The following is an 18012-nucleotide window of genomic DNA, read 5'->3' as shown; positions in this document are numbered from 1 at the left end:
TGTTGATGTTTTTTTTTAAGATGAAGAAATAAGGCATAGAATAGGTAAACAAGGGCTAAAGTGGATTTAAGTATGTAAAAATGTAGTGACAGAAATCAGAGAGTTCTCTTCCTGAATCCCGCTAACTGTAGCTTTGGTTGAACAAATCAATTAAGATAGAGCTCTCACAGCTGCAGAACTTGGAAAAGTTGCAATTACTTCGTGGAAGTCCAGTTTGCGTTGGAGTAAAACTTTAAATTTGGAAAGATTTCAAAAACCTTCAATGGTTGCTCAATCACTCTGAAGTTGAATTCACTGTAAATTGTGAGTTCTTTGAAAACATTTAGAGTCTCTTCGAATAGACATATGTTGAGCATGTACTTTAAGGAGATATAGGGATGATTCCTGAGGTGTAGTAGAGAGACAGACTTGAAAAGAAATAATTATAATAATGTAGGTGCTAAACTGAACATAAATCCAGCAGCAATTGGTTCTGTTTGGGATTATCTAGGAAAAATAGAAGAGGTGAATTTTGAGGTGCTTCTGGAAGGAAGAATAGAAGGAAGTTATAGGTAGAGGGAGGGAAACAGAGTTAAAGGCATGGAAGTAAGAAAAGATACTATGTTAGTGTGACCAGAATACACTGAAAGCACAGAAGATAGCAAAGAGGATGACATTTTCTACAGCACTTAGATTAGGAAGGCTACCCTCTATTGAGAAGTTTCAACTGTAGAGCAGCAGGAATCCACTAGAGGTATTATGTCAAGAATGACAAGATAATAGCTGTATTTTTTTTTTTTTTAAGATTAACTCTGATGGTAGGCAAAAGGATGACTAGGTGTGAGAAGTGAAAATGAGCAGTGAGACGAGAACTTACAAAAAGGCCAATGAATGACAGAGGACTCAGAGTGGGGAGAAGCGAAGGACATTTAAAAGCTGCTTCAGAGGGGAATGAACGGGAGCGTGTGGGGAGCCAAATGGCAGGAATCATGGGAGAAAAGGAAGATGTCAGGAGAAAGGCTGAGGCCTATGTTCTGATCTTTAGGCTTAAGAACTAAAAAGAACACACTTCATCTGACTACTAGGAAGGCATTAGTGAGTTTTGAGCAATTTCATTAGATTGGTGGTGAATAAGGGAAGGGGGTAAACTTCTTGAGCTGATAAACAAAAAAAGAACTGAGAACGTTTGTTTGTAAAAGGGAAGAAGGGTCAAAAGGAAGGTTTGTGTTATGGCTTCTTTGTTAAAGTGGGGAAAGATGATAATGCTGGAGAAAACTGAGTAATTGGGATGACATGGCATTAGATATTGGGAGGACAGATAGAGAAGCAGGATGAGGAGGGGAAAGTATTGATAATACTTTAATAAGAGTTTCTTAAGTAAGAGGAAAAGTAAATTAAAAAAATGAATTGAGAATATATATATATATATATATATATATATATATATATATATATATATATATAAATTTCTTAACATTTCCCTTCTGAGATAGAACTATATAGCTCTAGTACCAAAAGTAAACACCACTGATAGAAACCTAGCACATTGCTGGTACTCAGGGGTCTACTTGGCATCATGAAAATAAAAGTGATAGTGGATTTTTACCTCATTTTGCTAGACTCTCTTTTGGAAACAATAGAAAAATAAGATCCTGCAATTCCAAAGCAAGATAAATGACTTTCTCTTCCTAGCTATGAAACCATGGCTGGTTTGGGACAGTCTCAAAGACAGGAGTCTCAGATGATGAGTAACAGGCTTTTTTTGTCCCTGAATTTATCTGCTTTATGGTATCTCAAGGATTTCTGTCCACTAGGACCAAACAAAGGTCACCCACAAATGCTAATCCAGGCATATTTTAAACATTCAGTTGGATACTTGGGACCAGAATCACCTCCCAGAATTTCTCTAGGGCCCAAAGAATCCTATATATTGAACTAGAGGCCTGGTGCACCCCCAGCCTGCATTCTCTCCAATCCGGGTCCCCTGGCTCCTAACCACTTACCTGCCTGTTGGCCTGATTGCCCCTAACCTCCTCTGCCTCAGTCCTGACTCACCTTGGCTTTGTCCAGAAGGACATAAGGAAGATGTCTGGTGTAATTAGCATATTACCTTTTTATTAGTATGGATAGGACCCTAGACAAGACTGGTGCTCCCTACACCATTTGAACGAGGTTTCCATCTTGCACCTTGGGAAAGAGTTGGAACAAATCCAATCATTATGATTAAGTATAAAAGACAACATTTTCCATGAGAATGTAATCTTCTGCATGGTTGGTCACCAGTTATTTTTTGGACGGTCATTTGGTTTCCTTCAAGTTAGTTAATTGTTCTGCTAAATTATCTTTAAAAGATGACTTGCCTCCTTGGGTTGTTACTACTTGTGACATTCTTTTCCCAGATGAATGAGAATTGAAAGACATATACATTTTTAACACATACATACCCCAAAATTCCCAAACATATATAAAGTGTGTTGAAATTTGGTCTGTTGCAAAGTAACTTGAATTCTAGGCCTGGGTCCAGGGATGAAGATAGCTGTAACATTCCACTGGGAACTTCACTCTTGGCTCTCAACTTAAAACCAAAAATCCCTACTCATGTCATATAGATGAAGTATTGGTCTCTAACATAAGGAGGAAGTGAAAAAAAAAAGGGGGTATTCAAGAAGATTTAATAAGGAAGTTAGAAGGAATTATGTGAGAAGGAAGGAAAAAAGAATAATTGTGGTGTTATTACATGCCTGGGCCAGATATAGAATGTCATGGGTCATTGTTTCATTCCATACAGCCCAGTTATCATGATGACATTATGAAGTAATTTCCTATAGAGTATAATCTGCTTTGGAAGTGTTTTGGAAGTGCTTTCTACCAGGTGTCTCTCATGGGATGTACCAAAGAAAAGAGTTGATACGTTAAATTACTCTTACTGTTCAAATATTTGAAGCACTAATTCATCACTCATGACAATTAAATTTAGATTTTAACATCATTATATGTTTAACAGGGATGAATCTTTTCACAATAATAAAATGCCTCTTGAAAGGAAAGATGTTGACTTTGGGGAAGATCTTGTGGGATGACTCTTAAAAGACTTTTATGCATCTGAATCTCTTTGCTGTGTGTTAGATGGACAACCGGTCACTATGATGTGCGCTAACCACCAGGGGGCGTGCACAGAACATGGAGGGCATCGGCTCCAAATAGAGAATCTGAGCTCCAAATACCTATGGAGAAATCCCTTTGCCTTCCTTCACTGTATAGATAGGGATGGTGGAAAGGGTGCAAAATGTTAGAGGAATTAAAACTGAACTCAAAGTTCATTCTAAGGTGTAATTTGCTAAAGTAACTATTAATACATGTGGACATACCACTCTTCTGTAAAGAGATAAATAATCATATGGAGAGAGGAAACTTATATGGTGCCCATGCTAGGAAGGGGTTTTTAACTCTCCATTGATAACTGTGTGTTTGCAGGTTTTTACCCATTACAATTTTGTTAGAACATCCTTGCTAAAAACCAGCTATTTTATGGGCCTCTTTGACATGTTGCAAGAACCCAAGAGAGCAGCCAATAAATTGCAGAGACAATTTAGGAAAAAAAGTAATTATCTATCTTGAAATTTTACCATTTCATAAAAGTTATTACCTCACCTCTTAAAGTTTTGAAAGATTATACTGATTAGTCAAAATTTTTATTTTATACACTTCTTAGAAATGCCTATTTTAACAGAAGTTAATCCAAGGTGACTTCCCTGGTATCATATCATTATCATTTTAAAATCTGACCAAATAAACATAAGTTCATGCACATATATGTATGTGCAGTCTTATAGACATTTGGAAGTAATCCTATTTTTGCTCATTTATTCACCAATTAACAAAATGTATGTGATTGGCTATGATGAGATAGGCATAGTGCTAGAGATATGACATAGAACTTGAAATAGACACATGTTTTGCCCTCAAAGAGATAACTGTCCAGTGGGAACAGATTATTGTAAGACATCTATATTTATGTAAAGAGGTAATATGCAAATTAGGTCAGGGCACCATAACATGTAACGACCAAATGAGGAGGTTGTGTGTGCAGGTGAGTCCCAGAGCAAAAACGGAGACAGAGACAGGGGGGTGTGCCCGAGCTGGTGTGGCAGCATGGGTGGCCCCAGAGTGGACACAGACAGGGTGTCCAGGAGACACTGCGAGTCAGGCTCAGATCCCGGCCCCCCTTGGTGTGCCTCCTCACATGGTGGGAGATGGGGTGCCTCCTCCCATGATTTCAGTAGTGCACTGGGCATCTAGTTATATAATAACAAACGGAAGAAAATGTATTGAAGAAGATGAAAAAGTGTGACGGGAGATGAAAACAGTTTGAAAGTTAGTGGAAAACTTTTCTCAGTAACTGAAAACCAGTTGGAGCCTGAAAAACCAGTGGAATTAGACCACGTATGGTAGCTGTGTTTAAATTCAGGCAGAGGAAACAGCAAGCACAAAGGCACCGGGGCTGGAAAAAAGGGCAAGCTCCAGTGGCATGGTGCAAAGAGGCCTCCGAGAATGAAGCAGGAATTGCTAGGGATCAGGCACGTGAATAAGGCTGGAGTTAGGCACAGTCCAATCTACTACAAGAGCATTAGACATGACTCTGGGAAGCAAAGGTTAAGTAGATTAGATTTAATCTTCAAATAAGCTTCTCTGCTATACATAGCAAAGTAATTGGAGGGAGCAAGAGTCCAGGTAGAGAAATTTACTATGGTCAAAGTAAAGAAAGGAGGAAGGCTTGGATTTGGGTGGGAGTTAATCCTATAAGTTAAAAGGCTAATATGCAAATAGACGGAATGGCAGACCAACTGAACAACCAAACAACCGGTCACTATGATGTGCGCTAACCACCAGGGGGCATGCACAGACATGGAGGGCATTGGCCACTGTGGGATGGTTGAGCAGCTGAGCAGGGATACCAGACCAAGGCAGGGCACCGGTCACTGTCATTGGAGCGAGCCTCTGATGGTTACTGAAAATTCTTTGCTCCCATGTGACATGGTCCTGCCCAGGCACTCACACCTGCTGCTGGCGCTGGAACTGCCATTTGCACCTGCTGCTAGCCCCGATTGGTCAGCACCATTAGCAGGTGCAAGCAGTGGCTGCTGGCCTTGATCACCCCTGAGGGCTTCTCTACCTTCCCCTGCTCCTGAGGGGCAATCAGGGCAGCAACCCAATTGCTGCTCTGGCACCGGCCCCAATTGTTCTGCACATTCAATGGGTATGAGTGGGGCCAGCACCGTCAATGCATGGGAGCGGCAGTTGCAGGAGTGGGGCTGCCAGCAGACAGGGTACCGGGGGCTGTGGCATGAGGGGCCAGGCAGTGGGATAGAGGATGGGCTAAAACCCACCCCTGTGCTCATTGCAGCTTTGCAGCCCACAATTCCTTTCAAGGTGCATGAATTCATGCACTGGGTCCCTAGTTTAAATGGATAAAAGATCACTGACATGAAAAGACAGGACTTAAGATGAGATGGATATAGAAAAGGTGTCAATTATTACCAGAGTAGGTGATTAGTAATTGATTGGTAGAAAATGGTACTATTAGAACCAGGCTTTTGATGTTTATCCAATTCCCCTTACATTCTTTCCATGCAAAACTAGTGATTACTGGATGCAAAGTGGTGCTGGGAGTTCTAATGGATGGCGTGTAAAAGAGGTGGAAAAGGCAGGGTAAATAACTTCTGCCTTTTATAGACTTACATTCAAATACAATGCTTCTCATTCCCAATAGAGGAAACAGAAACACTAAGCATATACCAGCACACATATATGTGTACACACACATACAAATAAACATAGTTGTATACACACATGCATGTCTGGGTATGTGCATTATATATGTACATTTAAATTTGAGGTGCTTGTATCATGTACACATCTCAATTAAGTTCATGTTGCAAGGAGATTGGGGAAGAAAAAAATGATTACAGTGAGGGTTAGGAAGTGAAATTGAAAAGCTGCATGAGATTGTTTTCTCCTTAAAATGTTTAAAAAACTATTAAGTCTTATAGCTTTTACCTTATTACAGAAGAGACTTATGATAGTGACTCTATTTGTAAAATATAATTCATAAAAAGAAATGAGGCACTAATCTTCAACTATTAAATCCACTTTTAATCTGTGCTGTATCCCCACAATTATAAGACCTCCTGGTTCATAGGGCGATGCTCAACCACTGAGCCACGCCAGCCAGGGCAGTGGGTAGTAATTTTTAAAAATCACACAAACAAGCAGAAAAACAAACAGATTTCATTTTAGTGTGGTTTGAACATTACCTTTTTAATATTTATCTTAGGATTCTAAACTCACAATTTTGTTCTCAAACTGACTTCCTAGCAGACAGAATATGGTTAATTAGTAATTCTGTTAAATATTTGCCAAGTGTAATGGAGGACACCATTTCCAGTTTTGCTAGAGCATATTGTTGGTCAGAAGCCCTTTGTTGAACAAAGTCATCTTGCATGCTGGTTCTGAGAGTCTGAACATAAAGAACAATTGCCAATCTGTGAATTCTTAAGGCTCAAATGCATCTCATTTTCCTCACATGATAGATACTCTTTGCTTGTTTCAGTTTTGTGTGTATTTTTTGTATTGCTTGTTAATGTCTATTTGTAGTGATAGTATTATCTAATCTGTAAGATAGTGTAGAATTGTGCTTTATCATGACTCTAATTGTGCAGATGGTGGAATTTGCTTCGAACCACTAGAGGTGAATTTACAGTGAAGCTATGAAGCCTACTCTTCAGCGCCCCCCCCCCTCCCCATCCAAGGACCCCCTTTAATGTTCTTTGACTCAAATTTGCACTTTTAATTTTGTGTTCTTTTCCTTTAAGAACATCTCCCAAATGTTATGAGCTTCGGGCCCTGGAAAACTTATCTGTCTCTGCATTGCATTTGTAGTATAATAATTAATTTGTTTTCCTAGCTTTCTCATAATACTTAGCTTCATGAGAATAGGGGTGATTCTTGCTTGTTGGTTTCTCTGCTATCTGACACTTACTTTGATAACTGCTTGGTGAATGAATGAATGAATGAATGAGCCAAGCACATTTAGTGGTTGTTTGGAACTGGCTCTGCTGAGTGAAATCTTCTCTTGCATTTCGTGCATCTTTATTAATGTCAACTTTGTTGCAAAGTTTTTAAAAAAGTAATCTTTCTGTTAATTATCTTAAATTACTACATTTTAAAAGTTAAAAGCATCTATTGCAGAATTGTAAATTAATCATTTTTGTTAAAGTGCACAGTATTTTGCAAAAATGGAATTTATCTTCCCATGATAATGTTCTCTCATTTTCTTTATAAAATTTTATTGGAGATGTTCAGAAATGGTCAACTTTGTAGATTTTGAGGATGTATCTAAAAGTTAGGCCTAGCCAACAAAAAATGTTATGGCGCATGACTGCTCTTATTTTAAGCTGTCCTTTAATGTAAGATACCCATTTTGTCTTTATTTCTCAAATTGCTTATTTGTAAATTTCCACTCTGTTTTTCAGGAGTTGAGATTGTTGACAGCTTGATATATGTTACACACCCTCTATGATACACACTGTAAGAGTTGAGTAGTACTCAAAAATTCATAAAATTATACCATGAAGATATATCATCCTTTTATAATTAAGGTTAATATATTTATTTCAAAAAAAAAAAAAAGAAAAATATTTTCCTCCTTTCTCCATCTCTTCTTCTAATCATTTCCAAGGTGAGCTTGTGAAAATTAATTTGCCACTTCCCAACCACAGCGATGAATAATTTAATAAGAACAATCTCAAATTCTTGATAAATCACAAATATTTTAACTATCCAAGTAATGGACTTTTATTTGGTTAATCTTTTAGCTAGTCATAAATAATGTAATAAAATAAGTTGCTGAAAAAATTAACATGAGGTAACATAAAGGATAAAGACTTATAAGTAATGTAGTGATAGAAAAAAAATTTTGGATTTTGCCATCAATTACCTGACAAGTCAGTGACAACTGGCAATTAACATATGACTCCAGAATCTGAAAGTCCCAGGAAGCAACTTTATCATCCAACTGCCCCTTCATCACTGTTCTTTAAAGTTTCTTCAACATTTATCATTGTGCTTTTTTGTCCCCTTTTCTTCCCATCACATCAAACCAAGGAGAGACAATTATTGAATACCTACTTATATCCATCTTCTTCTCTTCCTATCCGCTCATTCCCCAGGCCTGGGCTTTTCCACAGGAACCCTGACATTGCTTCGGGGCTACCATGTTTTATTATAAAGGTACCACATATCAGCAAGCTTTTCTGTACGTCCTCTGTGCTGGGTTTGGGAAAACTGTCATCTACTACTATAGGTCTGTTCCAATGGAAAATTATCACAAAATTGTGGGATTTTCCATTTACTTTACTGAAAAAAAAATGACTGCAGTAGGTATTAATAGGCTGTTTGGTGAAGTAAAACATCCAGATACAAAAGGGACTGAATTGTAGTATGTCTATAGCTCTGGGGTTTACCCCGGGCTTCCTGCTTTATGGTAAAATCTGAAACTTTTTATAGACTCCCAAGTATGATTCCCTTTATATCTGTCAATGTTAAATGATAACGATCTATTTGATAACATGCGGCTATTTTGTATTAAGCCCTTACAGGGCCTCACATCCTGGCCATGAACTACCCTCCTGAAAAGGACTCCCCTTTCCTGAATTTTGCTGTTTCCTGCTTGTTGAGCAGTGTCCCCTCCTGGGAAAGCAGAGTTATTTCAGCCAACCTTGGGCTCCATTTGACACTGGAATTTGTGAAATATTATATATAGTGCTATTCAGATATAGTCATACTCTTTTCCCTGATTTTGCTGTATTTTTTTTTCGTAGCTCAGTAAAATGTATATTTTTGTTGAAAGGCTATCAGAAAACATTTGAATATCAAACCTTATCAAAAATAATGATGGTAATACTGATCAGACATCTTTTAACAATGAAAGCCACCCAAACAGCCTGGTTCTTATAATAATGCAAATTACACGAGAATACAATTATTCTTATTTTAGGACAGTTTCAAAATGAATGTTTTTGCGCCCTTCTCACATACAAGGAGGCACTTCGGATTTCATCTTTACTTAAATTGTGGCAATTCAAAAATATACCTAGAAGGCTGTATGTAGGTGACAGTTTCGTTAGCATTTAACCCCACAGAATAGAAAATCAGGAGCAAGTAGTCACTATTAAAGTGGAAAACCTTCATTTCATGTATGGATTGCTCATGCTCACCACCCACATCTATCCCTGTCGATGAACATTGGGCATTCTATCACAGCTGTGACACAGCCAGGAGAATGTTCTCTTGACATGAGTCTGGATCATTCTGTGGTGCAGGTCACTATGGCCTTTAACTTTTGTCCTCTGCAGCTGGCTGCAGCGAACGTTTGTTGGATCTCACTTGCTCTTTGGAATTCTCCACCAGAGGGAGGACAAGGGATGGGAAATAGGGTTTGCCCTGCAGTCTGGAGGAAGCTGGAGTCGGAGAAAGCTAGCTTGAAGGAATTACAGAGCTCCCTGCTGCTCTCCTCTCTCCCTCCCTGCTCGCTCACTCATCTCAGCTGAGGGGCGCACAGGTAGTGCAGACCTTTAACTGCGGATCGCCTTTTAACCAGGGGTTCGCAGTTCGTCTGAAATTAAGTTGTAGTGAGAGATGGCATCGGACAGCCCCTTTGGAGAGGGCAGGTGATTATTATTTAATTTAGGGAAAGCAGAAGATGAGATGTAACAGGCACGTTGTTAATTAAAACCATGAAGAAAGGGCAGGCGCGCGCGCCCACACATCCAAAGCAGATCCAAGAAGAAGGTGCGATCTGACCCCCTTTCAGGTCTACTGAGCGCCCTTCCTGCGCGCCCAGGACTGTCTTACCCGCAAACTCCCTTCCGCCCGGAGCTATCCTGGGCCTCCGTGCGTGCAACTCACTAAAGCAAGAGAGGCAGGAGCCTCAGCCTCTCCGGGGAAGAGAGCAAAACACTTCTCTCCTTCCCGGGGCTCCTGAGCCTTCATTTGGCGGACAGGTGTCAGAGTTGCAAACTTTTGTCTCTCCAACATTTCTCTGAAAAAAAAAAAAAAAAAAAAAAAAAAAAAAAAAAAAAAGGGAACGGATCCACCCTTCGGGGCGCTGCCTGGCTCCTGAGAGCAAGGAGCGCGAGCTCTCCTAGGGCCGCTCGGTGCCTTTCCCTTCCCGCGGCGGCGGCTGCTCCGCGCAGGTTGCAGCGCCCCCTGCCGGGAGTTCCCTGCAGCCGCGGGGCGCGCGGCCGCCCCCCGCCCGCCCGCCCGCCAGCCCCGCGGGGCCCGTGCAGAGGGAAAGGGGCTGCGCCCGGCAATGCCGAGCCCAGGCTCCTCCCGGTGGCGTGTCCGCGCCTCGGGGTGGATGGGGGTGTGGTAGGGAAGAGGGAGGGGGCGCGGGGAAGGGGAGGGTGCGAAGGAGGAGGCGCCAGCCTCCAACCTGCGGGCGGGAGGGAGGTGGGTGGCTGTGGGGCAATTGAAAAAGAGCCGGCGAGGAGTTTCCCCAAAACTTGTTGGGACTCCGGGCGCGCGCGGAGGGAGGGCAGCAGCGGAGCGGCGGCGTGGCCTGGGCATTGGGAGCGCGGGCTGGACAGTGAACCTTTCCCCCTCCGGGCTGCAAGCAAGAGCCGGACAGAGGCCAGGACAGGAGCCCACAGCCGGCGGCACCGCGGACTTTCCAGGCGACAGGAGCAGCCCCGAGCGCCCAGGAGACCGGACGACCGCGCGATCGCCGGTCCCAGGTGGCCGGACCGCACGCCGCGCGCGGGGCTCCCCGAGGCGACAGGAGCCGCGCTCCGCGCCACAGCCCGGTCACCCTCTCCCCTCGGGGCACAAACTTTTCCCAACCCCGACTCCAGCCCTCGGACCAAACTTGTCGCGCATCCTCGCCGTCCGCAGCCGTCCGCGCAGAGCGTGCACTTTTCCGGCGAGATGTCCGAGCGCCGAGAGGGCAGAGGCAAGGGGAAGGGCAAGAAGAAGGACCGGGGCTCCGGCGGCAAGAAGCCCGCGCCCGCGGAGGGCGGCTCGAGCCCAGGTGAGTGCGCCGCACGAGGGCTCCGCGATCCTCCTTTCCTCCTCTTCCTCTTCTTCCTCTTTCCTCTTCTTCCTCCTCCTCCTCTTCTTCTCCGGTGCATTTGCGTTTCCCTCGCCCGCCCGCCCGCGCCCTGCGCCCGGGGCTCCTGGCCCGGCTCCCGGGCGTTCGCCGAGCGGGGCGGTTCTCTCCTTCCCTGGCACCGCCCCTTACCTGGGACCTGAGTGCCCAGCCCCACCTGGGCGCCCGCACCCAGCGCGCGAGGCTCGGGGTGGCAGCCCGGGGTGGCGCTCTCCGGGGGTCCGGGATGGACAGCGCTCCCAGGTGCGCCCCTTTGCCGGCGCCTGAGCCGCGCCGAGCCCGGGAGCCGGACCCGGAGCGCCGGCAGGAGCGGAGGCTGGTGCGCGCGTGTCCCAGCCCGGAGGGCTTTGCACGGGCCCCTGCTGCCCTCTAGCGGGAGAAGCGGGAACGGTGCTCCGGGTCGTGCGCCGCCTGGCTGGGAAGAACCCGCTGAGAGAGAAGCCGCTGGAGAGGTGGAGGGTAGGCATTTGGGGCTGAGGGGCTGGAGGTGTAGGGTCTTGGATGTGTGCGATCCTTCCTCCTGATTCATTCCTGCAGGATTGGAACTCCCATCAACTAAGAGGGATTCCTAGAGGTCAGTAAAGCAGATAAAAATCTAACCCGGTTGCAGGAATCAGGTTTGTTCCAAATGAGTTCTCAAACTTTCGGCTGAGTTCTGGTTTCGAGGAACTCCTCCTGCATAAAGAAACATATGGTCCATTTATGTCCCAAGAGATGCCCAAATCAAAAGCTTACCTGAATTGTTGAACCCACCTGTTTACTGTTGATATAATAGGATGAAATGACATAGAATGAAATGAGGGTTACTAGAGACCAATCTTGTATTTGATAGTCAACACGGACATGAATGACAGTTTCACCTTTCTTAATTAGGGAAATTAAGATTTCCCTAATAGGAGCTGATGCTTTAGATCAGGGGTCTTCAAACTTCTCTCATTATGAGAATCACCTGGTGGAGGTGTTAAAACACAGATTCCTGATAGCACTTCTTATAGTTGGGATCTGGGAATCTGTGTTTTAACAACTCCACCAGGTGATTCTCATAATGAGAGAAGTTTGAAGACCCCTGCTTTAGATATTGTCTTGGACAGAGGAGGCTTCCCAAATAAATAGTTGTTTATGAATGATTGAGTGAAAAAGATGCTTAAGAAAGAGGAAGGGGGAACATATAAAGGCTACTTTATTTTTTTTTTTCTGCCGTAAGTCACATAGAACATCCCCCAACACTTTTTATGCTTCTGAAGAATGAATTGAGTAGCCCTAGGTAAGACTGTGGCTGAAGAAGATAAGCAGAAGTACTTGCCTGTTCCTTGCAGGAAGAAAACAACATTTGCCTCGTCTTCATATTGGCCTCACCAATAGCATTTCTGAGCCTGGCATGCTGGCAAAGACCTGAAGCAGGTTTTGAGCAAAATCGAAATTGAACAGAGAAAGTAATTGTTTGGCTACTGACCATTCCTGTGCATGCTTCTATAATAAGACGCTACTGATCAGATTCACCTTAATTGCCTTTCATTAGCCGTAATAAGGGCGTACTGGAATGTTCCTTACTTTTATCCTATGTTTGGAGATACCATACAGTATTTCATTCAACAAGGTATGGGATGAGGAGCTGGGTTAGCAACGTCTCTGTGACTTTCTCTACTGCTCTTTCAAAGGCCATCATAGTAGAATTACAGAGGTCTTAGACCTAACTCAAACTGTTGTAAAGGGTTTTTTTGTTTTTTTTTTTGGTAGGGCCCTTTAGGTGTCCTCTGTCTATGCTTTCAGAAGTTTCTGTGGTCCCCTGTAGGTGGTCTGAAGAATTAAGGATGGGGCAATGTTTTAAAGGAACATCCTTTTCAAGTAGCAGGCTAGTGTTTTGTGCAGGGTTCATAGCGGCATTGCCTGAACACAGGCATTGCGGATAAGAAGATAGTTCCGTGGGAGGAGAGACTTAAGAGCAAGCAGGTGTTTCTGTGCCCTGCACATCTAATCTACCTGCCATTCTCTCTTTGACATGGGTTTAAGAGCTTCCTTGGTGGCTCTTGCTCTGCTCTCCAGCACCACAACTATGATTCCCACTAAACTAGATGGATTGGCATTCTCTTTCAATGAAGTTTTCTCTACTATCTTACTGAAAAAAAAAAAAAAAATCGGGGTGAACTTGTCTCTAGATTAGTTTTTAGTATATTGGTTTCTCTTCCCATCAGGTAGTGGTTTTCTATGGAGAGGAAGCTTTTACCCCATCCAGGGCGGTTTATGCTTGTTAAGCCATATAAATAGAATAAATGGCATTGCATTCTTCGATGCGAATATTTATTCCTTGATGCAAAAAGAGGTCAACTTGAAACTACCCTGTTTCTCCAAAAATAAGACAGTGTCTTATATTAATTTTTTTCTCCCAAAGTTGCGCTAGGTCTTGTTTTCGGAGGATGTCTTATTTTCAGGAAAACATGGTAGCAATTATCTAAAAGCACAGGGTATTAAATAGTGTTGCTTTGAAATCAGAGTCTCTTTCCTTCTTGTCATTTTCCTTATAATGGTAGATACCAGTGTACCTTTCCTAATTTTAGGAGTATGAATAACTGATAGCCATTTTGGTTTATGGGGAAAACACACACACTTTTTTTCAACCTTTCTTTTCACACTTTAGTCTCAGGCATCCTCAAAGGAAGGGCTTTTAGATGCCCTAACGATAGCATTGCCTCTGGTTGGCCCAAATTAGGACTTAGGAGGACACTACCCCTCAAATGGCTCCCGTCCTAGTGCCCTTCAATCCCAAATTTCAACCCTTTCTAAAAACAGCCACTGAAACTTGTGTCATGATACACATGCAATAGCCAGGCCTTTCTTTGGATGCTATAAGAGTACCTCACAACATTTAGGGATGGGTGGGTGGGTGGGGGATATAATGCTGAGAGAACTCAGCTTCTCAGCCCCACTCTGCTGTGTGCTGTATCACAGGCAGAGGTATAAACACATCTATTGGAGGGAAATCTTCAGGAGAAAAAGGCTTTTTAACTTACATGCACCATGTGTGACTGATATGTAATAGATATATATGGCTATGTTTCATAGCACCCACATCTATATATATAAAAGCTTAATATGCAAATTGTCCCTATGGGAGTTTGACTGGGAGACCAATCACTCTCTATGATGTGTGCTGGCCTCCAGGGGGGTGGTGCAGAATAAAGAAAGGTCTAGGACAGTAGCAAGCAGCTGGGAGGCCCTGGCCAGCAGCCAGAAGGCCCCAATTGGGCCTGATCGCTGGCGAGGCCTAAGGACTCTAATAGTGCACAAATTCTGTGCACCGGGCCTCTAGTTTTTATATAATTTTTATAACATTAACTGAATATTAAATTACACACTGTAAGGGCTGCAGATATTCAACAACAGAATTGTCTATTCCATAATAATGGCTCTTATAGTTCCCAAGCCCTTGGAGCCATTAATTCCTCTTCTTTTCTCAAAATAAGCAACTTCAGCATCATTCTGGGCTTGGCAACTTGGATCCATGAACCAGGGGCCCTGTGATATCCAGGGCCGCCTAGATGCCAGACCTCCCATGTCCCAGGCTCTTCCGATTGATTCAGCTCAACAAACCTTTCTTATTGAGGCCTGAATTACAAAACCAAAAGTTGTGTGTTTTTTCTTCTTTTCAGTATTGTCTCTATCCTTCCCTTTGAATCGGTTGGCTGATGTGTTTTTCTTTCATTGAAACATTGTCAAGGATTCTTTTTTGTTTTCGCGCTCTCTTAAATGGCCTGGGACAAACGTATTAACAAGCCTAGCCCTTTTCTAGAACTATTGGGTCTCCCTTCCCTGCTGACAGAAGAGGCATTTGTGAGGACAAGTGGTGGAAAATTCAAGCAACTTGGTATCCCCAATGAGTAGAAGCAGGGCCCTGGGCCCCCAGATGACATCACCCACCTGTTTTGTTAACTGAGCGGCTCCTCAGGCTGAAGTGCTTGTAAACATTCTTGGATATGAAGTGTCCTGTCACCAACAGGGCAGCGTGTGTTTACAGAGCTGGAGGAATGTCCAGTGATCTGTTTCAACCTGGTTATTTGTAGCCACTTACCTTATGTAATTCTTAAAAACAGTAAGTAGTATTTACAGAATGAAGTGGGATTTATTTTGAAGAATTATTTTGAAACAGGAAGAGAGGGAGAAATTTGGTATTATTCTCATACTTGCAAAGTGATAACATGATATTGACAGGAGAATGGGGAGGGGAAAAATATATATATATATATAATCAGAAAACATTGAGCCAATGTGAGAACAGAAACCACCTAATTGCCAGGCACTTGGTTGGACAGTTATGTTTTTTAACAAGGGGGCTACCATTTATCAATATTTTACCATGTTCCAGGCAATATAACAGGTGCTTTATGTGTTTACTCACCTGTCCTTTTGGAAGGAAAATGCCTCACTATTAAGCAGCAAGAAGAGGATTCCTAGTAGTTAGCTCTGACGCCGGATTGCCTGAGTTTAAATCCTACTTGTGCTGTTCCTTATCTGGGTAGTCATGAAAAAGCTGCTTAATCTTTCTGTGCCTGAGTTTCCTTTTATGTAAAATTGGGATAATAGTATTATTATCATGAAGTTATTATGAGTCTTCAGCAAGATGATCTATAGAAGCATTCTGACATTGCCAGCCATGTAATAAGTGCCCAATAAATGTTAGCTCTGTTTATAAAGTTATTTTAGAAACAAATTGTCCGTGTCTTTGCACAGATATTCGATATAATTTTCAAAATCTACCTTTTATGGTAAAAAATAATCCAAAGCTCACTCTAGATGAGAGTAAGTATAAATATTAATATCTACTACCTGTAAATGTAGAGAAAAGTGGATAAGTATGTCAAATACCAGAAGTGCATGTATGTGTAATAAAAACAGTCCCGAATTCAGTCTAAATATTGAAAGTAGAGTGAGGTGCAACATAATTTTATCTCTGGCAGAAAAAAATGTTGAGGTTTCAAGCTATGAGAAGAGTTTGAAACATGACTCCTTTTCTGGCAATACTGAAGAGTTGATGCTTAACCCTCACATTATTATATAGAATATGCATGATCTCTTTTGGGACTAGTACAAATTGCAGCAATTTGAAAAGGAAAGTGTGTATTAACATGCCCTTTGCTATCTTTTTATCAAGTGTAACTATATATTGCCAGTGAGGTTCATAGAATTGAATGCAGGTGTTTCTAAATATAACCAAAATAATGAATATAATAAATCCACATTTCATCCTCTTTTCTTTCCTCCCCCTCCTCACTAGAAGAGCTATATGTAGTGTTTAAAGTTCTGGGAGTGTAATTCTTACCTAATCCGTGTTTTATTATCATTCTCTAATTAACATGTTAAATTTGACTTTTCTAACAGTACTGAGAGTTCATGGTGTTCTATTATAACAGAAGAAACAAACCAAGTGTCGGTATTTTGGTGATTTTATTTGCTCAAATAAGTAAATAAGTAGGTACTATATTTGTCAGGGGAATCAATGTCTAACCACTATGATTCACACCCAAAACATATAAAATAATATAAAATCTCAACTTTAATTGAAAAATAAAAAATACACATATAAAAAAAAGAGTAAATTATGGACTTTTAATAGTTTAGCTAATCCTAGAGCTCTCCTCTTGACAAGCAGAAAATACAAAAAATTAAATCAGATAGTATTAGCTTAAGACACAGATTTTAAAAATATTAAATGTGTTTTTAGGTACATAAAATGAAATTTCCCCGAAGAAATAAGTGATGTTTTGGATTCACCCTAATCCTACACATGTCTGCATGTGTCTGTCTTTGCACGAGTCTTAATAGATTAAAAAAAAAAAAAAAAGGAAAGCTACCAAAATGCCAATAGATGTCAGTGTTTGTTGCTTTAGAAAAAGTAAGGTGTTAGAAAAAATATACAGCTTAATTTATTCTCAGCCTTAATAAACAAGGCTGACTACTTGAAAACGTTGACAATTAAAAATATCCTGTATAATTTTCTTTACTTATATGATGCTGTTCATGAAAATATCGTTTCCACATACCTTTCCTTTAACTTCTAAAAGATGCCTCTGCAATAAATTCTCCCCACAATTCAGAATGTAGGCTGAAAATAGCACTGATCAGTACATGTCTTCTTTTTTAAATTTAGAAATAATTACTTAAGAATTTTGTCACACCTTGGATTTACTTTGCTTTTTTTAAACTATACATCAATTATGCATGTTTCTTATGCTACCTCGATTAAGATTGAACAAGTGTATTTCTGAGTCCAACTCAAGTGAGATCCCTGGAGTTCATTCTCTGGAAGGCCGGAGATGATCAGATTTCTTTCTTCCTCTTCCCAGTGTCACCTTGCTCTGGCCTCCAGAGGGTGCTCCAAGAGCATCACACTGCTATTCCCCAAAGAATGTCTCCTTCTTCTATTCTTAAGGGACTTCGATAATCTGGCAACCTTTGGGAAAGAAGAGTGTCCAGATTTCATGAGTTAGATGCTTCCACAGGGGTTTGTTTTCCACCTTGAACAATTAGCCTGAATTCCTGAAGAATTCTGTATCCATCTTCTGAAACATCATCCCGATGAGGATGGTGCAGGGGTCAGCTTGCTAGGGGACATCTGAGAGATTCATTGTAACCAGCACCTTTTCCCCAGAGAACCGAGCACCTCTCCGTTGCCTCTTAGAGTAGCAGTGCCTTCTGAATACGTTCAGGCAGAACCCACAGAGAGATGTAGTCACCTTTAAGTTTCCCCCTGGCGTGGCTACATCATCTGGGCAAGCATGAACATGGAACAAAGGGTCTTTACGGACACGTTTGTTCTCATTTCTTCATTCTGCATCCTCAACCCCTGGGTAGCATGCTTTAAAAACCCTACTTTG

General features: G+C 41.9%; 1 protein-coding gene across 12 annotated transcripts in view; it reads left to right on the top strand.

Annotated features, from left to right (window-relative positions):
- The window catches only part of NRG1 (neuregulin 1), a 955286-nt gene that overhangs the window by 743783 nt on the left and 193491 nt on the right, over positions 1 to 18012 (top strand). The window contains exon 1 of one of the 12 annotated variants that reach the window (XM_036458256.1): positions 10441 to 11065. The exons of 9 other annotated variants lie outside the window; for them this stretch is intronic. In XM_036458256.1, coding sequence (XP_036314149.1) covers positions 10963 to 11065 — 103 coding nt within the window. In that variant the 5' untranslated portion in view covers positions 10441 to 10962. Of the gene's footprint in view, positions 1 to 10440; positions 11066 to 18012 lie in introns of those variants that run through there. 2 more of the 12 variants (XM_036458258.1, XM_036458255.2) reach the window with 2 other exon arrangements.

This window comes from Pipistrellus kuhlii, unplaced genomic scaffold (assembly GCF_014108245.1).
Source record: "Pipistrellus kuhlii isolate mPipKuh1 unplaced genomic scaffold, mPipKuh1.p scaffold_m20_p_3, whole genome shotgun sequence".
Lineage (NCBI taxonomy): Eukaryota > Metazoa > Chordata > Mammalia > Chiroptera > Vespertilionidae > Pipistrellus > Pipistrellus kuhlii.
The sequence above is the reverse complement of the archived record's forward strand: the minus strand, read 5'-3'. Positions and strand labels throughout refer to the sequence as shown.